Source organism: Centropristis striata, chromosome 10 (genome assembly GCF_030273125.1).
Source record: "Centropristis striata isolate RG_2023a ecotype Rhode Island chromosome 10, C.striata_1.0, whole genome shotgun sequence".
Lineage (NCBI taxonomy): Eukaryota > Metazoa > Chordata > Actinopteri > Perciformes > Serranidae > Centropristis > Centropristis striata.
The window spans coordinates 36,468,823-36,495,335 of record NC_081526.1 but is presented as its reverse complement, the minus strand read 5'-3'; the positions used below and the strand labels follow the sequence as shown (position 1 = coordinate 36,495,335).

The window sequence follows — 26,513 nt, the reverse complement described above, 5'->3', positions numbered from 1 at the left end:
TTTACCTTTAGTATGTTCAGTATTTAGTCGTCGCTTTGTGGTTTTTAGGTTTTTGTTTTTGGAAATAAATCATATTATTTAGTGAAAACAAAATGGGCCCAAAGGTTAGGGTTCCAATTTTCTGATTTGGATATTATAATTTGTGCTCCTGAAATAATTTAATGTGTGATAAAGAAAACAAAGTTTCCCCTCTTGACTCCCTGTTGATTCATTGATCTGCAGGGAGGAGAATATGAGTTCAGAGTAAAAGCAGTGAACGCAGCTGGACCTAGCCGGCCCTCCGCCACAGCTGGACCCCTCGTCATCAAGGATCAAACATGTGAGTTTACATATTAAATGTATTTAGACCCATTAGGAGGAGCTTTTTAGGACATTGCATTTCACTCTCAGATGTTGGTTGATCACCTTTCTAAAGCATTGTTGGGATGCGTTTGTGGTGGATTGAAGAAAAGATGAGGAATCGGAGACAGAGAGAGTGAAGTTCTGTGCTCAAGTTTTAATGCACACGGTGTCGGGATTCAATTCTTGCATGCAAACGGAATTAATTAAGAATTTACAGAAGAGGCATTATTTATACAGCCGTGGCAAGTATTTCTGGACACTGCAGTTGCTTCACATTGTACATAGTGTATGTGGTCAAGTTGTCAACACAGATGTAATCATATATGTGTGGTCAGCATATCAATATCATACTCAAGGGTTCAGTAAAGACACAAAGTACTGTTCCTGAAATACCACATACCTAAATATCAAGTTTGCAGAGCTAACAAGCATCTCATGTGTCCCTGCAGGTGCTCCCACCATTGAGCTGCGTGAGGCCATGGAGGGCGAGGAGGATACTGACGTCAGCATCGTGGCGAAGGTGAGCGGCTGTCCGTTCCCCACGCTCACCTGGCATACAGCCAGTGTGGCCAAACCTGAGGAGAAGACCGCCGTCCAGTACGGCCAGCGCATGAACAAACTGGTGACCCACGACAAGTGCACGCTGCTGATCCAGCAGGCCAACAGACACGACAGCGCCCTCTACAGCCTGACAGCCACCAACAGCCTTGGCACCGCCACCAAGGTCATCAAACTCGCCGTGCTCGGTAAGAAACCTTAATATGTCATCACACCAGGTTGTGATGAGGTCAGGTTTAGTGCTATTGCTGAAATGAGCTAGCTAAGCCACTTGGAAAGAATGAAATCGTGACTCCCGCTCTCCCCACCCCGCAGGACCTCCTGGACAACCCGTCGGACCGCTCAAGTTCACAGAGGTGTTTGCGGAGAGGATCGGCCTGGCCTGGAACGCTCCCAAAGACGACGGTGGATCAAAGATTACCAACTACGTGGTTGAGAAGCGTGAGGACAACAGAAAGTCCTGGGTCCACGTCTCCAACGACCCCAAGGAGTGCGCATATGTTGTGACCCGTCTGACGGAGAACCATGAGTACGAGTTCAGAGTCATGGCCCAGAACAAGTTTGGAGTCGGACCTCCCTTGATCAGCGAGCCGGAGAAGGCCAGAAACCTCTTCAGTAAGTTCCTGTTGACTTCCATTTCTTCTCAAATAACTGAATATTTATCTTTAGATATATTACAAATTGATTTTCTTTTAAATTACAAAAATACTTCATATCACGGCTAAGAAGCACATTTTATCATACTTTCTTGTTTATAATGCCAAAAAATATTCCTACTCCTGCTCCAACTTCTTTTATTGTGACTTTTACAATAAACAACATAAATCTAATTGCGAAATGATACATTCATTTTTATAATTCCTCATGAAGTGTGACTTTATTTTGGAATATCTTTACTCCTTCCTCAGTTTTCTCTTTTTCAAGTGTTTTTTGTTTTAGAATGAGTTGTTTATTCTTTAGTCATTCCAGTAAAAAATGCTTTAATAAATTGTCACTTTCTCCTCTATCTGACTCCAACTGTTGATGTATTGATTATTGCTGATTATAGTGATTACTGCTGATTATTGATGATTGTCCTGTCCCCCCGCAGCCGTGCCGGGTCAGTGTGAGAAGCCGACTGTGACGGACATCAGTCTGGAGTCAATGACCGTCCACTGGGATGAGCCAAAGGTCGACGGCGGCTCCTCCATCACCGGCTACTACGTGGAGAAGAAGGAAACCACAGCCAAGCGATGGGTCCGCGTCAACCGCGAGCCAATCCGAGCGGTGCCTGTGGGCAACAACTGGGAGGTCTTGGGCTTGCAGGAGGGCGCCATGTACCAGTTCAGGGTCATCGCTGCCAACGCTGCCGGCTGCGGCCTGCCCAGCATGCCCTCTGACCCCGTCCTCTGCAGAGACCCAATCAGTAAGGACGACATGATTTCACTGTGGTTCTCTGAATTCAGTAACATTTTATGATAACCGTAAATGGTAAATTGATAGTTAAATAAACTTTGGTTTAGTGAGTATTTTAACCTGTGTGCGTTTGTGCAGAGCCTCCCGGCCCGCCCACTCCGAAGGTGACGGACTGGACCAAGTCAACAGTGGAGCTGGAGTGGATCCCGCCTGCAGCGGACGGAGGGTCAAAGGTCACAGGATACATTGTGGAGTTCAAGGAGGTGAACAAGGAGGAGGAGGAGAAGAAGGCTAAGAGGAAGCTGCTGATGGGCACCGCTGAGGAGGAGGAGAAGGAGCCCGTGGCCGACGAGGGCTGGGAGAAGGTAAAATATATAAATAAACGAATATCCTTTCATTTGCTGTTTTCATCACCTGCAGGATTCACAAAATGACTAACAGTGTTCAGTATGCTGTGGAAACTTAAACCTCCAGCTGTTCTGATGTTCCTCTCGTCTTTCTCCAGGCGAAGGACACCGAGGTCAGAGGAACCAAATTCGTGGTGCCCGGTCTGAAGGAAGGTGGTCTGTACAGCTTCAGAGTCCGAGCCGTGAACGCCGCCGGAGTTGGCGAGCCAGGACTCGTGTCTGAGCTTATCGAGGTTAAAGACAGAACAAGTAAGACTCTGACACACCTGACTGTAGACGCCATGGGTAATGTTAGTGATGATAAAACCTTTTATTAAATACAAATTGGCTCCTTCCTCATGCAGTTGCTCCTGAGATGGACCTGGATGCATCGGTAAAGGAGAAGATTGTAGTCCACGCTGGAGCCACCATCCGTATCATTGCCTATGTGTCCGGTAAACCTGCCCCGCAGATTTCCTGGTGCCGAGATGACACAGAGGTGCCCAAAGAGGCTGTCATTGAGACGACAGGCATCTCTAACTCACTGGTCATTAAGAACTGCAGACGCCAACACCAGGGCATGTACACACTGAGTGCCAAGAACGAGGGAGGAGAGAGGAAGAAGGCCGTCATCGTGGAGGTCCTGGGTGAGTCGGGGACCACATTTAATCAGAGGTTTCTTGAAAACTTACTTCAAGTGTCTAACCAGTCTCTGACTTCCTGTCCCTCCAGATGTACCCGGGCCAGTTGGTCTTCCCTTCGCTGGCGAGAATCTCACCAATGACTCCTGCAAGCTGACCTGGTACTCCCCCGAGGATGACGGCGGCTCGGCCATCACCAACTACATCATTGAGAAGAGGGAGTCGGATCGCATGGGCTGGACCTCCGTGTCCTACACTGTAACGAGGAATAACGCCGTGGTACAGGGACTCCTCGATGGCAAGGGCTACTTCTTCAGGATCGCAGCTGAGAACATCATCGGCATGGGACCGTTCATTGAGACTGACAAGATGGTTCTCATCAAGGACCCCATCTGTGAGTAGGACACACAGAAACCTGATGTCTCTTTTAACATTTGTATTAAACCGTCTAATAGTCAGAGTGGAAAAGTTTGTACATTTTTGCTGAAAATACTTTGTTTATTATAATACATATTTAATTTGGTTCTTGGACTGTTATTTGATTTTAGAATAATTTAAACCTGACAAGCAAAGTTAAATTACAATGTATGAAAAAGCAGAGAACCTGTGATTGAACCTTGGCGAATACCCATTCTGTTGTTTGTGACATAACTTTTTTTAAGACTAAAACCATCAACTGCTTGTTACAAAAAACTGTATATTTTATTAACTATGAAAAAACAACTGAAAAAAGTCTTGAAACCTAAACAAAAAACTAGATAATTTTCAGCCTTGAAAAAGCTGTGACCTCATAGGTAGCTCATCCTTAATAAGTCATCTCATCACGTTTGTGTCTCCTGTCCTGTAGCCGTCCCTGAGCGTCCAGAGGACCTGATCATCACCGGCGTCACCAAGGACTCCCTCTCCGTCACCTGGAGACCACCCAAGTACGATGGCGGGGCTGAGGTGACTGAGTATATCCTCGAGTCTCGCATGGCCGGCAAGGACACCTTCACACGTGTTGGTGCAGACACAAAGCTGATGGACAGGAAGTTCACACTGACAGGGCTGAAGGAAGGCACGAGCCACGAATTCAGAGTGTCCGCCGTCAACCATGTGGGACGGGGCAAACCGTCCTTTGCCACCAAACCAGTCCAGTGCAAGGACGAGCAAGGTGAGTGATGCCACATTTATTTATGTTGTGAAATACTTTTCAGCCTCAGTAATAATGATTATGGTTGTCCCCCTTAGAACCGCCCACCCTCGAAATGGACTTTAGGGAGAGGATGATGGTGAAAGTGGGAGACCCTTGCACGCTGTCGGGACGCTTCAGCGGCAAACCAGGGCCGGCAGTCACCTGGAAGAAGAACGAGGAGGAGCTGAAGGCAGATGATGAGATAAGCCTCCACAGCACTGCCCGCCACCTCAGCCTCAGCATCAACAGGGCCAAGAGGGAGCACAGCGGCCGCTACTGCGTCAGCGTGGAGAATGCTGCCGGAGCCCGCACAGGAATCTGCAATGTTGTTGTGGTTGGTGAGTTGCCGCTCAAATGAAATTCTGAATAAAGCATCCAGTGGATCACAAGATTTACACTAGAAATGAAGTATATCAAAAATATGAACTGGAGAGAAAAGTAGAGCTAGTTTGTATATTCATACTCCCAATGAAATTGTTACTTGGTATTAAATAAACCTGGAGAGTCACCTGTATGAATTCTTCCTCCTGTCAGACCGTCCTCAGCCTCCAGAGGGCCCCGTTGTGTTCGATGAGGTCTACAGGAACTACATGGTGATCTCTTGGAACCCTCCTCTGGATGACGGAGGCTGCGCTGTCTCCAACTACATCGTTGAAAAGAGGGACACCAACAGAGACCTCTGGATGCCCGTCAGCGTGTCCTGCACCAGAACCACCTGCAAGGTGGGCACACATTTCATGTATTACACCTTGTTATTGGCAAGTTGCTGTAAAGTTCACATCAAACGCATCAGCACTGAGAATCTCCTACACAGCAACGCTCTGATTAACCAGACTCCATTCAGAAAACCATCAATTTAACAGCAGTGTTCTTATATTCTTGCAGGCAGACCTGACAAAGCATCCCTTAGATCCGTTTATTCACATTAAGTCACAGATAAATCACTTTAATTTTGGTTTGCATTGATGGAATCTTGTTTTAAATTATTAGGAATTTGATGTTGCATTTTTACTTTTGATCCTCAGTGCTCACACAGATCATATTTCAGTTTGTACCAAAAAAGTGCTTAGGTCTTGACGTAACACACAGCCGAAGATTTCACAGTTACTCCTCAGTACTGACGTTTGGCTCCTGCTTTCTCTTCCTTCAGGTGCCAAAGCTGATCGAGGGTCGTGAGTATATCATCAGGATCATGGCTCAGAACATTTACGGCATCAGCGACCCGCTGCTGTCTGCAGAGAGCAAAGCAAGGGACATCTTCAGTAAGTCCCGACAAACAAGGAAACATTCACAGACGAACACACATCCTGCAGTGTCTGATCAGCTGGTCTTTTGTTTGTCTGTTTGTTTCCACAGAGGTGCCCGATGCTCCTAAACAGCCCACAGTGAAAGAGGTCTACCATGACACCGCCCTTATCAGCTGGGAGCCACCTGCTGACGGAGGAAAACCAATCACAGGTTACATTGTGGAGAGGAAGGAGACCATGGCCCACAGGTACACACATACACACAGGAATAAGATGTTTAGGCTCCACCCACAATAATATGTTTTCTGTAAAATATTAAGGCTGCTAAATAAACATGAACCTGTCTCTCAGTGGCTCATAGATGATCTGTTCATGTTTCTGCTTCCAGGTGGGTCCGCTGCAACACGGAGAGAATTTGTCCGAAGGTTGAGTACTGGGTGACAGATCTGCTGCAGAACTGCGAGTATGAGTTCAGAGTCAGCGCTGAGAACATTGTGGGAGCCGGTGACCCGAGCCCACCATCCAAACCCGTCTTCGCCAAAGATCCAATCGGTCAGTTCACCTCTTTACAGCAACCATTCATTTTATTTCTTTTAATGTATCAATTTACAACAAGATTTCCTCTCTGTCCCTTGTCACAGTGAAACCCAGTCCACCGATCAACCTCGAGGTTGTCGACTTCACCAAGGAGTCTGTGAGTCTGTCCTGGCAGCCACCTACCGACACTGGCAGAGGAAAGATCTTCGGATACCTGCTGGAGTTCCAGAAATCTGGTGACGAGGAGTGGAGCAAGGTGAGGTGTCAGTGTAATTCCCATGAAATATGCTGCCCATCAACTTCATGTTGCAAATGTGGTATTGAACTCTTGTCCTGCTGCTGTCCTCAGGTGAACCAGACTCCAGACTCCTGCCAGGAGACCAAGTTTAAGGTGATCAACCTGGAGGACGGTGCTATGTACCGCTTCAGAGTCATGGCTGTCAACGCTGCCGGAGAGTCTGACCCGGCTAACTTGTTGGACCCATTCAAAGTTCAGGAAAGACTTGGTGAGTCATTGTTACTGTGGCTGAACCCAGTTTTGTGACGAGTAATTCCCCTGTTAATGTCTCTGGTGTCGTTCTTCATCTTCACCCCCTCAGAGCCCCCAGAGTTGATTCTGGATGCTGCGATGACCCGCGAGGTGAAGGCCATGGCTGGCACTCACATCACTCTGATGGCAACCATCAAAGGCGCCCCGTTCCCCACTGTCACCTGGCAGAAAAACGAGGCAGAGGTGCCCACCAGGGCCGACATTGATACCAACCTGCTAGGCACAAAGCTGGAGATGAGGTTCTGTAACCGTGGTGACAGTGGAGACTACACCCTAACTGTAGAGAACCCAGCTGGATCCAAGACCGCCACCTGCACCGTGCTGGTCTTTGGTAAGAATTGCTCAAAAGCTTTTAACTTGAATAAATGAGTGTGATTTAACCCATTGACACCGGGAAAGCATTACCACATTTCTACCATTAAAGCCGGGAGCGCTGTTGCGTCACTCTACCATTAAGGCCAGGACAGCGGATATGTCATTTTGTAGTATTTGTATTTTTTTCCACCTATTTTCGGTCCCCTGGCCAATGAAATGCATCAGAATCATGATCAGAATACATGCGGGAGTGTCGCAATGCAACATCGGACTTTTCCAGAAATTTTAAATCATGGAGGAAGACGACTATAGCGGAGGAGCTCAGCAGTAAGTGACGGAAGAGAGATGAAAACAGCTAGTCATGATATAAGAAATCATGACTGTTTATGTCTTATATTACTTTATGCGTCGTTGAGTACCGTGAAAAGTCCAATATATAAAATGTATTATTATTATTTATTATTATTATTATTATGATAAAAAAAATGTTTATTAGAGTAGGCTAATGGGAACTATGTCTTGTTCTTCCAGTGGTCATATCATGTTTGCATCTTGCTAATGGGCATGTATTAGTATTATGCATAGGATTTTTTATTCAGACAAATGTAACATTTGCTGAGTTTGTTGATTTTTAAAAAAAAATGTATTGAAGGTTTGGACAAATAAACTCAACTTCGTATGAAAGCCACGGGTATAAGCTCTCAAATACTTTTTGAATTTCATTTTTATCTGCTACAGAGGCTGAAAAATCTATTATTTAGTAGGTGTTGAATTTCCAGAAAAACTTCAGGTTTTAGGGGGTCATTTGAAAATCGCCCATAGGTTTTCCAGGCATTTTTTTCCAGGCGCTTTAGGCCTTAATGGGTTAATGTTTTCTCTGAACAGTTTCAGGGGAAAATCAATCTTCATAAAACATTTTGTTAAGTTAAGTTTTATCGTTGTGTTTTCTTCAGACAAACCTGGTCCCATCCAGCACCTTCGGGTGTCTGACGTCAGAAGTGACTCTGCCTACCTATCCTGGAAGGACCCAGAGGACAACGGTGGTGTCCGCATCACTAACTTTGTGGTGGAGAAGAAAGACTCGGCATCCACTCAGTGGGTCCCTGTCTGCTCCACATCCAAGAAACGCAGCATGATGCTAAAGCACCTGATGGAGGGCACATCCTACATGTTCAGAGTTGCCGCTGAGAACCAGTATGGCCGCAGTGAATACGTAACAACACCAAAGTCCATTAAGGCCATGAACCCACTCTGTGAGTAACAGCACAGTGAACACAGAAAATACTCAGTTAATGCGACAAATATTGAATATTTCAAAGTGGTTGGGTGCAGCAGCAGAACAAAATTGGCAACATTTTAGAAGATTTTCTTGCCAAAATTTTGAATCTTTGTTGGACCAGAAAGAGAAAGAGAAAGGTCAAATCTTTGTTATGAATGCTCAAAATTCCTTAATGTCTTTTCTTCCATGCCTCCAGTCCCACCTGGTCCTCCCAAAGACCTGCACCATGTCGATGTGGACAAGACAGAGGTGTGGTTGGCCTGGAACTGGCCCGATCGCAATGGAGGAAGTGAAATCACAGGCTTCCTGGTGGAGTATCAGGAAGAAGGAACGAAGGACTGGGACGAGTGGAAGGTCGTTAGCATCCCGGAGACCCATGTGACTGGCCTGGAGGAAGGAAAGACCTACCGCTTCAGAGTGAGGGCTGAGAACGCCATTGGCCTAAGCAGACCTGACACCACAGTGCCTATCCTCTGCCAGGAAAAACTGGGTGAGATACAGAACAAAACCCAACACCTCCAATTCACCTCTAATGTAGGAGCTGTTTTTTAAATAATTAATTTAAACATAAAAAAAATCTCTGTTTGTGTTCCCAGTTAAAATTGGTATTTGGCATAAGCCAGTCCACCTAATGTTGTTGCCTTGAGCAAATACATGTCCCCAGTGCACTTTTATATGGTTAACTACATGGTTATAATTGTTTGCATTGATTATTTCAGTGTATTTGACCAAAACTATTGTGGTATCATGGGGTAACCTCCTCTGTCTGCATGTCCACAGTGCCGCCAATTGTTGAGGTGGACGTTAAGTTCACTGAAGGCATCATTGTAAAGGCCGGCACCACAATCAGGCTGCCCGCTATGATGAAAGGAATCCCTGTTCCCACCGCCAAGTGGTGCATCGAAGGAGAGGAGATCACCAGCCAGGGTAACACCAAGATTGACACCGACGACTACTCCACTGTGCTCAGCATCAATGAGTGCACCAGGAACCACACCGGCACCTACCTGCTCACTGTGTCCAACCCTGCTGGAACCAAGACAGTGGCCCTGAACGTCACCGTCCTGGATGTTCCCGCTGCTCCCATTGGACCTGCAAACATCCTGGAGGTCACTCCAGACTCAATGATGATTGAATGGCGTCCTCCCAAGGATGATGGCGGTAGCCCTGTCACCAATTACATCGTTGAGAAGAGAGAGTCCAACAAGGAGAGCTGGGGAGGTGTAAGCTCTGGCAGCCTTGCCACCCAGCTTAACATCACACGCCTCCAAAAGGGTGTGGAGTATGTGGTTCGCATTCGTGCTGAGAACAAGATGGGCATCGGCGCTGCTCTGGAGACCAAGCCCACTGTGGCTGAGCACACCTTCATGCCACCCAGTCAGCCCGGTAAGCCACAGGCCTCTGATATCGCGGAGGATTCTGTAACCATTGGCTGGACCATGCCGCTGGCTGATGGTGGCAGCCCGATCTCTGGCTACATCATTGAGCGCAGACACAAGGGAGGGAAATGGATCCGTGTCAACAAGAAACCCTGCAAAGACCTGAGGTACAAGGTCGAGGGTCTGTTTGAAGGCAATGAGTATGAGTTCAGAGTGTTTGCTGAGAATATTGCCGGCTACAGTGGCCCCTCTCCCAACTCTGACCTCTGCAAGCCATGCAGGCCCATCACTGTCCCCAGCCCCCCTGTCAACCCAAGAGTGAAAGATTACAGCAAGACCACTGCTGACCTGGTGTGGACAAAACCCAACAAAGATGGAGGCAGCCCTATCCTGGGCTACACTGTGGAAATGAAGAAGGCCGATGCTGAAGAATGGAAGAAAGTGAACCTGGATGACCTCATCAAGCATTGTGTCTACACGGTGAAGGGTCTGGAGGAGGGTGTGACCTATAGATTCAGAGTCTACGCTTCAAACATGATTGGAGACGGAGAATCCAGAGAAGTCCCAGAGTCCATCACTGCTCAGGATATCCTGATACCTCCTGAGATTGAGATGGACGCCACCTGCCGCGACCACCTCACCGTGCGTGTCGGACACAACATCAATATCGTCGGCTACATCAAGGCCCGTCCTGACCCAGAAGTGCTTTGGTCAAAGGAAGAGGTCATTCTGGAGAAGAGCAAACGTAACACCATCACTCAGAACTTCCCTATGGTCCACTTGAGAATTAAGGAGGCCACAAGAGCTGACCACGGTAAATACGTTCTGAAGGCTTCTAATGTGGGAGGTGAGGCCTCTTGCACCATCACAGTCAATGTGCTGGACAGACCAAGCCACTGCAAGAACCTGCACACAACCTATGCCACCAAAGACGCCTGTATGCTCAACTGGGAAGCCCCTGAGGACAATGGTGGATCTGAGATCACCAACTACATCGTGGAGTGCCGCGAGCCCAGTATCAGCACGTGGTCTATGATTACCTCTCACTGCACCAATCGCAAGATTAAGACCAAGATAATGGATGGCCATGAGTACCTGTTCCGTGTTTGTGCTGAGAACAAGATGGGCCCTGGACCTACTGTAGAGACTAAGACCCCGCTGCTGGCCATTGACCCCATTGAGAAGCCCGGTGAGCCTGAGAACTTCAGAGCCACTGACATTGGTAAGAACTATGTTTATCTGCGATGGAGGAAGCCTGACTATGACGGCGGCAGCCCCAACATCTCCTACAACCTGGAGTGCAAAGCCAAGGATGCAGAGGCGTGGGAGAGACTCAACGCCGGCCATCTCATCGACACCTTCTTCCTTGCTGACAAGTGCGCAGAGAACCAGACATACTCCTTCAGGTTGGTTTACTGCATTCTTACTTTCCACTGATTGTTCTGTGAGCGTTATGTAGCTCAGAAATAACTCCTATCATTTGTTATCCAGGGTGCAGACCGTCAATGAAGGAGGTGAGAGTGCTTGGGTGAAACTTGACGATATTCTGGTGAAGGAGGAGATCCAGAAGCCTGTCCTTGACCTGAAGCTGACCGGAGTGATGACAGTGATGGTTGGAGAGTCGGTCAGGATGGAGGCTGGTCTGAGAGGAAAGCCCCAGCCTGAAGTCAAGTGGATAAAAGACAAGGCTGTTGGTGACAACCCAAGAATCAGCTACGAGACTGGCCCTGACTATTCCAAGTTCCTTTTGACCAAGTCCAGACGTACTGACTCTGGAAAGTACATAATCACTGCCACCAACTCAGCCGGCACCTTCACAGCTTATGCCAACGTTAATGTCCTGGATGTCCCCGGCCCAGTTAGGAATCTTAGGATTACTGGTATTGCAGCCGACAAGTGTAGAGTGGTGTGGGATGCTCCCGAGGATGATGGAGGTTGTGAAGTGGACAGCTACATCCTGGAGAAATGTGAGACCAGGAGGATGGTCTGGTCCACATACTCCGACGCTGTATACACACCGTACTGCAACATTACACGTCTGGTGGACGGAAATGAGTACATCTTCAGAGTGAGGGCTGAGAACAAGATGGGAACCGGCCCTGCCATGGAGAGCAAGGCTATCACTGTCAAGACTCAATTCAACAAACCTGGACCCCCTGAGGCCCCTGAGGTCACCAAAGTAAGTAAAAGACTTCTGAAAAAACTTTTCATTCTACTACCTACATTGACCCGTATCATTAGAAAACCTAACTCTCTGTTAATCACACTTATAACACTTTTATGATGCAGGTGAGTAAAGTGGAGATGACCGTTGTCTGGGCTCCTCCTGAGAATGACGGAGGGAAGTCCATCACCGGCTACATTCTGGAGAGGAAAGAGAAGAGGGCAGTGCGCTGGGTGCCATGCACCAAGAGCGCAATCCCAGAGAGACGCATGAAGGTCACTAACCTGATTGCCAACCATGAGTACCAGTTCAGGGTGAAGGCTGAGAATGAGGTCGGCCTGGGAGATCCCAGCAAACCCTGCAGACCTGTTGCAGCTAAAGATCCCATCGGTGAGTTTTCAGTTGCTCTCACAGTTCAAATGTCAGAGATGGACTTCAACAAGGTAAGTATTTTAATTAAACTTTGTGTCACTGTTTCTACCTGCAGAGCCCCCTGGCCCCCCTGCATTCCTGAAGGTCGGCGACAGCACCAAGACCTCTATCACCCTGACTTGGTCTAAACCTGTGTATGATGGTGGTGCCCCCGTCATCGGCTACAGCCTGGACATGAGGCTGAAGAGCGAGGCAGACCCTGAGAAGCCCACAGAGGGCTGGAAGAGAATCGACACCCATGGTGCATTGGTTCTCACAGAGTGGACCATTAACCAGCTGGATGAGAAGCAGGAGTATGAGTTCAAGGTCTCCGCCAAAAACCAGGTGGGCTGGGGACGTCACGCCTACTTGAAGGAGGCAGTCTCCCCCAAGGAGATCCTGGGTAAGAAACAGTGGTTATGCCTTAATAAATTCATTGTGTTACATGACAAGGTGAATATGTAACAACACTCTAATGATGTCAATGTGTTTGTTTTTGTATGAAAACAGAGGCTCCGGAGATCGACCTGGATGCCAGTCTGAGGAAAGGTCTTTCTGTTAGGGCTGGCTGTCCAATCAGGCTTTTTGCTGTGATCAGAGGAAGGCCCGCTCCCAAGGTTACCTGGAAGCGCATGGGTGTAGACAATGTGCTCCGCAGAGGTCACGTAGACCAGGTTGACACCATGTCCTTCCTGGTCATCCCTGAGAGCACTAGGGATGATTCTGGAAGATACTCACTGACTTTGTCCAACTCAGCTGGAGAGAAAGCCGTATATGTCCGTGTCAAAGTCCTCGGTGAGAAACTGGATAATAAAGACAAACTACATTTATACAGAACTTGCCTTTTAAGAAAAGTTAATTTTTTTGCTGAATCAGAAACGGTAGGATTAAAGTTTATCTTAAATTCCCCTTCAGATACTCCTGGTCCCGTCGGCGGCTTCGACGCAACCAACATCACCAAGACAACCGCTCAACTGTCCTGGTTGCCACCAGAGAACGATGGTGGCAGTCCTATCACCAGCTACATTGTGGAGAAAAGGGAGGTGGATAGAAAAACGTGGAGTAAGTGCGTAGAGGACCAGAAGAAGACCAGCTTCAAGGTGACCACCATGACACCTGGCATTGAGTACTACTTCAGAGTCACGGCCTGCAACAAGTACGGCATCGGAGTTCCTCAGGACTCACCCAGATCCTACCTTGCTGTGGACCCCATCAGTGAGTGTCACTATAGACTGTGAATAAGGTTTGAAGTGTTAAACTCCTGTGTTCTTCCTAACACCTTCTGTGTTTTGCTCTTAGGCGAACCTGATCCTCCGAAGAAGATGGAGGTGCTGGAGATCAGCAAGAATAGCGCCGTACTGGGCTGGCTGAAGCCACTCAGAGATGGAGGAGCCAAAATCAATGGATATGTGGTGGACTACCAGGAGGATGGCGCGCCCGAGGACAAGTGGACGCCATACTCTGTGGTCAAAGACCTGACCATCGTGGTGGTTGGTCTGACGGAGGGAAAGAAGTATAAGTTCAGAGTGGCAGCCAGGAACTCAGTGGGATGCAGCCTGGCCCGAGAGGCAGAGGGAGTGTTTGAAGTCAAGGAGCAACTCAGTGAGTAGATCAGCCTAAATATCTATGTCAGACTATAATAGACTCTTATGGAGACTGGACTATCCCATCAATCCCTGAAGTAACTTTTGGTGTTTCTTGTTCCTCTTAGTGGCTCCTAAAATCATCATGCCGGACATTGTGACAGTCAGAGCTGGATCCAAGATGGTGGTTGAGGCCATTCTGGCTGGTAAACCCGCTCCCTTTGCCAAATGGAAGCAGGGCAATGAGGACGTGCTGACCTCTGACCGCCTGTCTGTTGTGAAGACGCTGACTACCTGCACGCTTTCCATCAAGAATGTGACAAGGAAAGACAGTGGTTACTTCAGCCTGTCGGCCGAGAACAGCACTGGCAAGGTCAACCAAATCCTCAGAGTCACCGTCATGGGTCAGTTTGAAGAACACACGCTGATTTTTAACTGAAAGATACAGAAAATGTTCATGATGAATAACAGGTCATTGATAACATCTACATTACTGACTCATGCTCTTTGTCTCTGCAGACATCCCCGGACCTCCTGAAGCTCCTCTAGAGATCACCGAACAGGATATCGATGCCTGCACACTGCTCTGGAACTCCCCACAGGAGGATGGCGGCAGCAACATCACCAACTATATTGTGGAGAAGTGTGATGTCAGCCAGGGCGACTGGGTCACCCTCTCTGCATCCTGCACCAAAGCCAGCTTCAGAGTCACCAAACTCACACCTGGCAAAGAGTATGGCTTCCGAGTCCGTGCTGAGAACAGGTTTGGGGTCGGTGCTCCTATCTACTCTGAGAGGATGATTTCCAGACATCCATTTGGTAAGTCTGAGCCAAAATATTTTCTTACCTTATTAATGGTAACTGATATGTACTAACTGTTCCGTTTTTCCTCTAAAGATCCTCCCAGCGAGCCCAGAAACCTGGAGGTCAACAAGGTTTTCAAAGACTTTGTCATTCTGTCATGGGAATGTCCCAGCAGCGATGGTGGCTCCCCCATCACTGGATATTGCATCGAAAAGAAGGAAAGGAACAGCCTCCTATGGATGAAGGCCAACGAGGTGGTGGTCAAAGCCACCCAGTACACCTGCAGCGGCCTTATCGAGGGCCTGGAGTACACCTTCAGGGTATCGGCCACGAACATTGCTGGACAAGGCAAACCTTGCAAGCAGACCGACTTCATCACCGCTAGGACTGCTGTTGGTATGATGATGACAGAAGTTTCTCATGGTTTTGATATGATAGATTAGTTTTTGTTAGAAAAGTTGAGTTATAGAAAAATTGGAAAACAAATGTTTAAATTCCACTTCAAAATCCAAATTCAACTCAACCATCAACCTCCTTCCCTGTTCCCGACAGCATAACTGAGTCTACAACCCTTTGTTTCTGTCCAACCAGACCCACCAGGTAAACCCGAGGCCATGGATGTGACCAAGCACTCTGTCTCACTGGTCTGGAGCCGCCCCAGGAGTGACGGTGGCAGCAAGCTGATTGGCTACTATATGGAATATACAAAGCTTCCAGAAGAGAAGTGGGTCCGCTGCAATGCCAACTGCATGAACATCCAGACAGAGAGCTACGTGGTGAGTGGTCTGGAGGAGTTCCAACAGTACCAATTCAGAGTCATCGCCAAGACCGCCATCAACACCAGCCTGCCGTCCGAGCTGTCCGACCCCATCGCTGTCATTGCAGAGAACGGTACAGCTCCATACAGCAAGGAAAAAACTGTGACAGACGAATTAAATAACTGACAAATCATGACGGTTGCTCTGTCTTCTCCTCCTGTGCAGTTCCTCCTCGTGTGGAGCTGGGCATCAACATGAAGAACCTGATTGTGGTGAAAGCTGGAGAGAACATCTCCCTGGATGCTGAGGTGTTCGGCAAACCGCTACCCAAGGTGAGCTGGAAGAGGGACGGAGCCCCTCTGGTCCTGGCCGAGGGAATGAAGATGACCACGAAGAAGCATGTCCACCTGCTGGACCTCTTCTGTGTCACCAGGAGGGAGACTGGAGACTACACCATCACCGCTGAGAACGTCAATGGCTCCAAGTATGCCACCATCAAGGTCAAGGTGCTGGGTAAGTTAGCTTCTATAGTATTTTATTGTAGTGTTTCGTTGACACAAGCATTTTATATGTACAGATAAGCAAAGAAGCTATTCTCCCTCAGACAAACCCGGCCCTCCGGCCTCAGTGAAAATCACAAAGGTGTTTGCTGACCGTGTTAAGCTGCGATGGGACCCCCCAGTTGCAGATGGTGGCTCTGAGATCACCAACTACATAATTGAGAAACGTGAGACCAGCAGGGCCAACTGGGCGCTGGTCACCTCCAACATCCATGGACACATCACCGACTGCTCAGTGGATAAACTCATCGAAGGACACGAGTACCAGTTCAGAGTCAGTGCTGAGAACCAGTATGGTCATGGAGACGCCGCCATGACTGACCCCACCATGGTCAAGAACCCATACGGTACGTTCAGACCACAAAGGTCATTGGATAGTACCAGTACAAATGATATATAAAAAAAACCCATAAAATCTTACAAATTAAAGATAATAAATAGGACTCTCATGATCTTATCTCTTCCTTCAGATGTTCCTGGTCCATGTGAGCCACCCGTCATCACCAACATTACTCAGAACTCCATGACAGTGAGCTGGAAGGCCCCGGCCAACGACGGCAAGGCCACCATCCTCGGCTACATGGTGGAGAAACGCGAGGCCACCGAGCTGACCTGGGCTAAGGTCAACCGCAAGCCGGTCATCGACAGGACCATCAAGGCCGTTCAGCTGACCGAGGGCTCGGAGTACGAGTTCAGAGTCATCGCCATTAACAAGGCCGGTCTTGGGAAACCCAGCGACGCATCCAATGCTGCACTGGCTGTCGACCCCGTCTGTAAGTATTTACTTCAGATAGACAGGAAGGCTTATTAAATTATCCTCCTTTTATTTTGATTAAGTACAAGACTAACAACAAATGTGTCACTATAATTCTCCAGATCCTCCTGGCCCACCTGCCTTCCCCAAGGTGGTGGACTCTACCAAGCACTCCATCAGCCTCAGCTGGACCAAACCAGCATACGACGGTGGCTGTGAGATCATCGGCTACCTTGTGGAGTGTAAGCATGTTGAAGCCGAGCACTGGACCAAGTGCAACGTTCCCAAAAAGCTCCAGGCCACCAAATTCCTGATGACTGGCTTGTTGGATGACTGCGAGTACCAGTTCAGAGTCCTCGCTGTCAACAAGATTGGCTACAGCGAGCCCAGCGAGGTCCCTGGAAACCACAAGCCCAAGGACATTCTGAGTACGTTCCTCACCTGATCATTATACTTATATTTTGATAAATTACCTCAAACATTTTCCTTAAGAAGCTGCCTCACCAAAGCTTTTTTTTCTGCATGATCTAACAGTAAAGTTATGTTTAATAAGTGATCTTCTGTCTGTCCTCCAGTCGCTCCTGAAGGTGAGCTAGATGCCGATTTAAGAAAGGTTTTGGTTCTTCGAGCCGGCGTCACCATGAGGCTCTATGTTCCACTGAGAGGACGTCCCGCACCGACGGTGACGTGGTCAAAGGTGGACGGCAACCTGAAGGAGAGGCAGGGCGTGCTGATTAAGACATCAGAATGGGACACCCTGCTGATGGTTGAGGACATTAACAGATATGACGCTGGCAAATACGTCCTGGCGCTGGAGAACAGCAGCGGCTCCAAGAGCTACCTCATCATAGTTAAGGTCCTCGGTAAGGGCTGGAAATTGTTGTTGGAAATTCTGTTTTAGGAAAAATCCCTTTGGATGTACTGTCTTGTTATGAACCAGTAAGATAGAAAAATCCAATCATTTTTCACCCACAAGAAACCGATACAAGATAGATATTTCCTCCCCAGAATACTGACAAGATATTTTTACTCCTATCATGTGGCTCTACCTGATTTGTGCCTCCATTCGGCTAACAAAGGATCTGAGCCTGAAATATTCCTTCTTCTCCCTCTCAGATACTCCTGGGCCACCTATGAACCTGGTTGTGAAGGAAACCTCCACAAACTTCGCCTGCATTGGCTGGGAGCCCCCACTGATTGACGGCGGCAGCCCAGTTAAGAGCTACGTCGTAGAGAAACGTCTGGCCGAGAGGAAGGCCTGGACCTGTGTGGCAGCCACCTGCCACAAGATCTCCTTCAGGATCACCAACCTGGAGGTGGGACAGGCCTACTGCTTCAGAGTGCTGGCTGAAAACGCCTACGGCATTGGAGAGGGCTGTGAGACCCAAGGCAGCGTCCGAGCCTCAGGTATAAACAAATCTTTGTTGCTGTTAGATTGTTTGTACAGTACAATAGACTACAGAAGTGTATATAAGTATATATACATATATGTATGTAAGTGTATATAAATATAATTATGTTACCTTAGTTACACCCAGACTAGATCCATAGACTGTATATTAGAAGCCACCATGAACATTAAATTAAATAACCACATGTACATTTTTATATTTTTAGAATTTTTAGACAGATCAACCCTACAAACATCTTGTTTAACAAAATCCATGTTTGGTCTTTACTCATCTGTCCTCCCCCTTCAGAGCAACCTGGTCCAGTGGCAGACTTCAGAGCCCAGAAGACCACCAAGAACTCCATCGTCCTTGGCTGGAAGAAGCCACTCGTTGATGGCGGAAGCTACGTTACTGCTTATATCCTGGAGCAGAGTGAAGGCGACGACAAGTGGAAGCAGATCCTGAAGGGCAAGCACACTTCACACACCATCGGAGAGCTGACTGAGGGCAAGGAGTACTTGTTCAGAGTCAAGGCACTCAATGAGTCCGGAGAGGGACCGCCCACCGAGCTCGCTGTGATCGCCAAAGACCAGTTTGGTAAGAAATCAGCCTGACTCCGCCATCGTGCCGGATATTATTTAACTTTAAGATTAGTTAGACCAGAAAATTATTGTTTTTAAATATTTTCTGTTTGGATTTCAGTGATGCCTGACGGTAACTTGAGTAATCTGCATGACGGTTGCTGTGTGGTGAAGGAGGGCAGCACAACGCGTATCAACATCCCCACTATCGGAGTACCTCTCCCCACCGCAACCTGGAAGAAAGGAGATTCAGCGATTGGCGACACCGGCAGAATGTGTGTAGAGGCGTCTCACGGCGTCACCACTCTCCTGATCAGAGACTGCCAAAGAGGAGATGCTGACACCTACACCATCACAGTCAGGAACAACGCAGGCTCCAAGGACTGCAAGTTCAATCTGAAGGTGGTCGGCAAGCCTGGCATCTGCACCGGACCCATTAAGTTTGATGAGATCACTGCTGACGGCATCACCCTGGAGTGGGCACCACCCATAGATGATGGCGGTGCAGAGGTGTCCAACTACATTGTAGAGAAGAGGAGGACGACTGACAACAAGTGGGTCACAGTGGCTTCAGCCATCCAGAAGACCACCATGAGGGTGATCAGACTTCATGATGGCATAGAATACATCTTCAGAGTGTTTGCTGAGAACAAGTACGGCGTTGGAGAGCATCTGAGGTCCGAGCCAGTCATCGCCCAGCATCCATTTAGTGAGTATCTCCTTCGTAACTGATGCTAATTAAATTGTTCATTACACTTTGGGAGACAGTCACATGTGTTGGAGTCATCTAGTCAGCTGTTGGGTCTTAAAGTCATCTTAAATCAAGCCACAATAAGTTTGTAGAAATTCAGTTTTTGGTTTGTTTTTTTGGTTTGTTTTTTAATTATCTTTTTTATTGATTCCACATATCAACATTCCATCGACATTTTACATGTGCTGTACAATTTTCCAACAGTAGTAGAATATTCGCTTATATATTTATATATATATTATCTCCACCACGGAGCAGAGACATAGTTTGACACAAATTATCAAGTAAAGTTACAGTAGAAGTAAAATGAAACCTTTTTCCACTACTCTCCTTATTTTCATACCTCTCTTGCATTGTCCCTTTTTCTCCCGTTGGAGGGTAAACATATCAAATAAACATATGAACAATGAACAAGTTTGTAGCTTGAACCAAGGGGGTCAATAATCTATAATACACAGTGCCCTTACTGTACAAAGTCTGCTCTCAATGGAGACACAAAATCTACCCAGTTTTTCCAGTATATTATAAAAGTATCTGTTTTTAGTCTAGTTGAGAAGGTCAGCTTCTCCATTCTATATATATCCAGCATTACCTCCACCCAATCCTCTATTTTTGGTGCATCTGTTTTTAGCCATTTTCTGGTGATGGCCTTTTTAGCCGCCACCAACATTATTCGAAATATGTATTTTTCTCCTGACCTTGTAATCTCCTGGCTTTTCCCAAATATAAAACTTCAAATGTAAGTGGGAGTTGCACTTTCAGAATTTTTTCCATACTCTTCTTTAAATCCTGCCAATAAGGTATAATACCAGGGCATCCCCAAAAGATATGAAAATGATTGGCCTTATCTTCCCCACACAGTGTTTAACATCGTGTGTCTCGAGATTTCTGTTGTGTCGGTGTAATAAAGTATCTTACAATATTTTTCCAACCATATTCTCTCCATGAGAGGGAGCATGTTGTTTTCCACTGTCCGTCATTTACCTTCTCCCAGTCCTCCTCTGATAACACCCTCCCAGCCTCTTTTCCCCACTTTTCTTTTATATATGATGTATTATTGCCCTTTAGTCTTTTGACTTCTTTATATAGTTTTGCGATTAATTTCTTTCCCTGGTCTGAATCATATGCTGAGATGAATAATTTAATGATTCCTGATTCTAGCTCATCTAAATTAAACTTTTTTTTATAGTTTGCTCCATATAATGGCGCATCTGTAAATATCTGAATAAATCTTGATTGTTTAGTCCATATTGATTTTTCAGATCCTGAAAACTTTTGATGGCCTTCTTTTTAAAAGGTTCCCAAAATATTTTTGGTCCTGCTTCCCATCTACTGAATCTACTATCTGCTGTGTTTGGTTTGAAGTCTGAATCATATGCGATCCATCTCAATACCTTGCTCTGCTCAATCAGTTTATTCTTTGATATAATCCCAAACCATATCTTATCTGAAGGATATCTGGCAGATATCTATATCCCCAGCCACAGATTCAACTCCTCTTGAAGATGTCCCCTCAATTTTATATCACTTATTATTGCTTGTATTGGAACATGTGTGTTTAATGTAAGACACTCCAAGTCCTTCCATCTTGCACTGTAGGCAGGATTACATAGATTCCACAAAGTTTTTAACTGTGCAGCCTGATAGTAGCTCTTAAGACATGGTAGGGCTAGTCCCCCTTTATCTCTAGGCAGTTGAAGAGTTTTAAATCTTATTCGGGGTCTTGTCCCCTGCCAAATGTATCTTGAGATTAATTTGTCCCATTCTGTAAAGTCTTTGTCTGTTACTTCTACTGGTAGGGTTTGGAATAAAGATAATAACCTTGAAAGTACATTCATTTTAACCACTTTCACTCTTGAAACCAAACTTGCGAAGGGAATTAAATTCCACCTTTCCATATCAGATTTTATTCTTGATATTAATACATCATAATTTAAAGATTTCAATTGAGACAAATCTTGAGGCAGGTTCACTCCCAAGTACTTAATGGATTTTGAGTCCCAGTTGAACCTAAAACTCTCTCTAATTTTTCTATCTGGGACATAATTATATGTGAGAACCTGGGTTTTCCTCACGTTCAATTTATAGCCTGAAAATAAGCCAAAATCCTCAAGTGTTGACATGAGTGCTGGAAGAGACCTAGTGGGATCCGTTAAGTATGTTAATACATCGTCAGCGAATAATGCTATTTTCTGTTAATTTCCCTTAAAGTTGACACCTTTTATATTTTCATTTTGTTTTATCCATTGACTCAGGGGTTCCAAATAGAGAGCAAATAGTAGCGGGCTAATTGAACAGCCTTGGCGACACCCACGCTCTAATATAAAAGAGTTTGAAAGATTCCCATTAATTCTAATCCTGGCTGTAGGTTTATTATATAGAGATTGTATAGTCTTCACAAATGTTTCATGGAAACCAAATCGCTGCAGCACCACATATAAGAATTCCCACCTGACCGAATCAAATGCTTTTTCTGCGTCCAAATCTAATATTATCGCTTCTATTCGTTTTTTTATAATGTTTTGCATAATATGTAATGTACGTCGGATATTGTCCTGTGTCTGTCTCTGCTTTATAAAACCCGTCTGGTCCTGATTAATTATGTCTGGCAGAATTGTTTCTAAGCGTTTAGCTAAGATAGCAGTGAATAATCTATAGTCCTGGTTAAGGACACTAACTGGTCTATAATTAGAACACTCCATTTTGTCCTTTCCTTCCTTCGGGATAACCGAAATGTAGGCTTCTCTGTGATCCTGTGATTTCCTTTGTCAGAGCTGAATTCTGGTCCTCTGTCACCCTATGTAAATTTAAGGAATCCAGCCATGTGGCTATCTGATGTTTATTATTTATTTTTGGTTGGGAATATAGATTCTTGTAATATGTTTCAAAACATTTATGTATCTCTTCTGTCTTATATTTTGGCAAATTTGTAGCTGAATCCCTAATTTTGTAGATGTTATTGATTGCCATTTGTTTTTTTAATCTGTAGGCCAACAGTTTTGTAGATTTACTTCCTGCTTCGTAGTATCTCTGTTTCATGTACATCAGCTTTTTTTGAATCTCTTGTGCTGAGATGTCATTTATCTCTGTTTTAATCCTTTTGATATCTTGGTTTGTTCTCTCATCCACATTTTTTTTATGTTCTTTTTCCAGTTTTTTAAGCTCCAATTCTAATTTATTTTGTTTTTCCTGTTTTTGCCTTTTCAAGTATGTTGATTTAGCAATTAATTTTCCTCTAATCACAGCTTTACACGCGTCCCACAGCACTGAGGGAGACACCTCACCATTATCATTCTCCTTTACATACATCTGGATTTCTTTAATAAACTCTTCCTTCATTCGTCCTTTTAAAACATTTATATTTAGCCTCCAAAGTGTTGATTTTTTTCTTTTGACATAGCCAGAGTCATATAAACAGGACTATGGTCTGATATGTCTCTCACTCCAATTTCATTCTTTTCAATCCTATAACTGTCCTTACTGAACATGAAAAAATAATCTATCCTGGAGTATATTTGATGTGGTGCTGAGAAAAATGTATAGTCTTTTTCCTTAGGATTTAATTCTCTCCAAACGTCAATTACTCCCAATTCTGTCATTAAACTTACAAACTTCTTACTAATCCCTGGTTTCTGTGTTCCACTGGCTGAACAATCAAGCTTTGGGTTTAGTCTGATATTTAGGTCTCCACCCCAAATCAAAATACCTTCCCCCTGATACCACTTTATCAAACAGTTGCCTGTAAAATACCTAGTCTGAGCCTGGGGGGGCATATACATTGAGAATGGTGACCAATTCTCCTTCTAGTCTCCCCTTAACCAGTACGTATCTTCCTTGTTTATCTGATATTTCTGAAAGTTTTTCAAAAGTAATTTTCCCTGATATCATAATGGCCACTCCTCTTCTATGACCTGTGTTATAAGAAGAAAAAAATACTTGATTAAACCCATTTCTTTTTAGTTTTCCATGTTCTTTCTCTGATAAGTGTGTCTCTTGCAATAGAGCAACTCCAACCCCTTCCCTTCTCATTTTACCTAGTATCTTGGACCTCTTAATTGGGTTTAGTATCCCATTCACATTATATGAAGCTATTTTCAGTAATTTCTTCTGGGTTGCCATATTCACTATTTACCTTTTTCACTCCAAACATGCCCCTTATGCTACAACCATGGCAAACTGCCCTGGACAAAACAAGCCCAACAACACTAACATTCACCGAAAACCTGGTGATGTCAAAAACCACTTCCATGTGTGGGGTCTGCATTTTGACCCTGAATGAGTCCTTCAGTTTTTGGTTTTAATAGAAAGTTATAGAATTTTTTTTTTAGAGAAGCTCAATGTAAACAGCAGAATTTGATTAAACTTTCTCAATTGCACAGAAAAGTTTTAATGCTTCCTAAATGGGTTTTTTTTGAGTAGATGTGATGGGACATGGACTTTTTTGTCAAATAGGTTCTGACATAGCAAATATTTAACTCAAATGACTGATAGCAGTTTCTGCATCTTCCTGGATATTTTATTTGACAACATGAAAGTAACATTTAAAACTTGTCTTATTGGACCAAATTACTGCAGGCCTTTCCCCAATTTCAATCATAAAATTTTCAATCCAAAGGTGGCTTGTTTTGTTTCTGATTCAATAAGCCACACTGTAGCCTCGTTAATTTGCTCAGAACCAGTTAATAGAATCGCAACTAATTTGGTTTTCTTTTTAAAAGCTCTCTTACAATTTGCTTAACACTTGACTGGAAACGGGGCAAGTTGTGGCCATGTAAAGACTTTGATGATTCTCTATGGTTTGATCTTTTTTTTTTACCTCCCTTTCTAATCCTTCTATTGCTCTCTTGCTCTCCTCCAGATGTGCCTGATGCACCGGCTCCTCCAGAGATAGTGAGCATCCGCCACGAGTCTGCCATCTTGACCTGGGTTGATCCAGTGGACAATGGAGGCTCCACGATTACTGGTAACAGATTGGGATTGATATCAGTTTGTAGTTAGGTATGAGCAAATAGCAAACGGCGATCAACATGACCAATTGTTTTTTGTGTTCTGTAGGATATCATGTGGAGTTTAAGGAGAGGAACAGTCTGATGTGGAAACGGGCCTCAAAGACTCCTCTGAGAGTGAGGGAGTGCAGAGTCACCGGCCTGATAGAGGGACTAGAGTATGAGTTTAGGGTGATGGCCATGAACATGGCCGGCTTAGGAAGGGCAAGCAAGGTCACTGAGGCTGTGGTTGCCCTGGATCCCATCGGTGAGTCCACTGCTAAATCTTCTTTTTCTCCTTAATGTAAAAACAAAAATCTTTTTTTGGCATCTCATGGGCATGTGCAGAGTTCAGAGTTTATATGCTACTTTTTAAGGGTTACATCAACTGAAATGGTTCTTACACAAAAGTATTTTGTTCTGTGATTATTTATACATGTACTTTGTGTCTTCTTAGATCCTCCTGGCAAGCCTGAAGTGATTAACGTCACCAGGAACACGGTCACTCTGATTTGGACCATTCCCAAATATGATGGTGGCTATAAGCTGACTGGCTATATGGTGGAGAAGCTGGAGCTTGGCGGCAAGTCCTGGCTGAAGGCCAATCACGTCAACATTCAGGGCTGTGCCTTTACTGTACCCGATCTGACAGAGGGATCTCAGTACCAGTTTAGGATCAGAGCCAAGAATGCTGCTGGGGCAATTAGTGTGCCTTCAGAGCCAACTGAACTTCTGACATGCAAAGATGAGTATGGTAAGCTGAGTTAACCAACTTTGTAGTTAGGCAATCAGTTACTGCAAGTTCATTTCTGAAGGGCTGGGGACAACTGTAATGCAACTTTTTTCTGTCTAATCTGCAGAGCCCCCGACAATCACAATTGACCCAGACATAAAGGACGGTGTATCAGTCAGGGCAGGAGACACGATTGTGATCTCGGCCTCCAAGATTGTGGGGAAACCTCCACCCACTGCCTTCTGGTCGAAGGGAGGCCGTGAGTTAAAGACCTCTGACATCGTCACTGTCACCAGCACCCCAACCTCCTCCACTCTGGCTATCAAGTACGCAAGCCGGAAGAACACAGGAGATTACATCATCACAGCCAGCAACCCCTTCGGCATTAAAGAAGAACATGTCAAGGTGAAGGTCCTTGATGTGCCTGGACCTCCAGGCCCCATCGAAGCCAACGTCATTACAGCTGAGAAGTGCACTCTGACCTGGCTTCCACCAGAAGAGGATGGAGGTGCCACTATCAAGTCCTATACCGTTGAGAAGAGGGAGACCAGCCGCCTGCAGTGGACCAAGCTAGCTGAAAACGTCATGGACTGCAGATTGGTAGCCACCAATTTGATCAAGGGCAATGAGTACATCTTTAGAGTGTTTGGTGTCAACCAGTATGGCACTGGAGACTCAAGCCAGTCTGGTCCAGTAAAAATGGTCGACAATTACCGTAAGTTTTTATTGTTTTTATTCTTGCATGAACTTAATAAACATAATAAAAATTGACATTTCCAGATGACTGTAGAAATATGGAAAGCCATTCAGGAGATGGATTTTGTTTAAGCCATAACTGACCACATTGTTCTTGCATACTTTGTTTCCCCAGGCCCACCAGGCCCACCCTCAATCCCAGAGGTTGATAACATCAGTAGGAACGCTGTCACCATTTCATGGAAGAGACCAGTACAGGACGGGGGAAGTGACATTAGAGGATATTGTGTAGAGAGGAAAGAGAAGAGAGGAATGAGATGGGTGAGAGCCAGTAAAAGGTCGGTCCCTGACCTGCGCTTTAAGGTGCAAGGCCTGACAGAGGGAGTAGAGTATGAGTTTAGAGTCACTGCTGAGAACAAAGCTGGATTTGGCCAACCAAGTGAGCCATCACCAGCTGTGATGACCAAGGACATTGTCTGTAAGTAACACTGGACCCATCACTTCATTCTGAATTACATTTTAATGACACAAATCTGAAA

General features: G+C 45.6%; 1 protein-coding gene across 1 annotated transcript in view; it reads left to right on the top strand.

The window, feature by feature from the left end:
* The window catches only part of ttn.2 (titin, tandem duplicate 2), a 219,891-nt gene that overhangs the window by 148,919 nt on the left and 44,459 nt on the right, over positions 1-26,513 (top strand). The window contains exons 170-212 of the mRNA XM_059342393.1: positions 223-319; positions 792-1,088; positions 1,216-1,515; positions 1,991-2,305; positions 2,434-2,660; positions 2,801-2,951; positions 3,047-3,328; positions 3,414-3,716; positions 4,170-4,475; positions 4,553-4,834; positions 5,031-5,218; positions 5,647-5,758; positions 5,853-5,991; positions 6,132-6,295; positions 6,385-6,536; positions 6,630-6,786; positions 6,880-7,161; positions 8,099-8,398; positions 8,621-8,914; positions 9,205-11,209; positions 11,295-11,982; positions 12,093-12,357; positions 12,455-12,781; positions 12,889-13,173; positions 13,294-13,593; positions 13,678-13,980; positions 14,090-14,365; positions 14,481-14,780; positions 14,859-15,161; positions 15,357-15,656; positions 15,749-16,036; positions 16,128-16,430; positions 16,554-16,856; positions 16,960-17,265; positions 17,413-17,700; positions 17,954-18,244; positions 18,538-18,825; positions 18,931-19,518; positions 24,419-24,523; positions 24,616-24,813; positions 25,003-25,299; positions 25,406-25,993; positions 26,150-26,452. Of these exons, the coding sequence (XP_059198376.1) occupies positions 223-319; positions 792-1,088; positions 1,216-1,515; positions 1,991-2,305; positions 2,434-2,660; positions 2,801-2,951; positions 3,047-3,328; positions 3,414-3,716; positions 4,170-4,475; positions 4,553-4,834; positions 5,031-5,218; positions 5,647-5,758; positions 5,853-5,991; positions 6,132-6,295; positions 6,385-6,536; positions 6,630-6,786; positions 6,880-7,161; positions 8,099-8,398; positions 8,621-8,914; positions 9,205-11,209; positions 11,295-11,982; positions 12,093-12,357; positions 12,455-12,781; positions 12,889-13,173; positions 13,294-13,593; positions 13,678-13,980; positions 14,090-14,365; positions 14,481-14,780; positions 14,859-15,161; positions 15,357-15,656; positions 15,749-16,036; positions 16,128-16,430; positions 16,554-16,856; positions 16,960-17,265; positions 17,413-17,700; positions 17,954-18,244; positions 18,538-18,825; positions 18,931-19,518; positions 24,419-24,523; positions 24,616-24,813; positions 25,003-25,299; positions 25,406-25,993; positions 26,150-26,452 (13,846 nt within the window). The remainder of the gene's footprint in view (positions 1-222; positions 320-791; positions 1,089-1,215; positions 1,516-1,990; positions 2,306-2,433; positions 2,661-2,800; positions 2,952-3,046; positions 3,329-3,413; positions 3,717-4,169; positions 4,476-4,552; positions 4,835-5,030; positions 5,219-5,646; positions 5,759-5,852; positions 5,992-6,131; positions 6,296-6,384; positions 6,537-6,629; positions 6,787-6,879; positions 7,162-8,098; positions 8,399-8,620; positions 8,915-9,204; positions 11,210-11,294; positions 11,983-12,092; positions 12,358-12,454; positions 12,782-12,888; positions 13,174-13,293; positions 13,594-13,677; positions 13,981-14,089; positions 14,366-14,480; positions 14,781-14,858; positions 15,162-15,356; positions 15,657-15,748; positions 16,037-16,127; positions 16,431-16,553; positions 16,857-16,959; positions 17,266-17,412; positions 17,701-17,953; positions 18,245-18,537; positions 18,826-18,930; positions 19,519-24,418; positions 24,524-24,615; positions 24,814-25,002; positions 25,300-25,405; positions 25,994-26,149; positions 26,453-26,513) is intronic.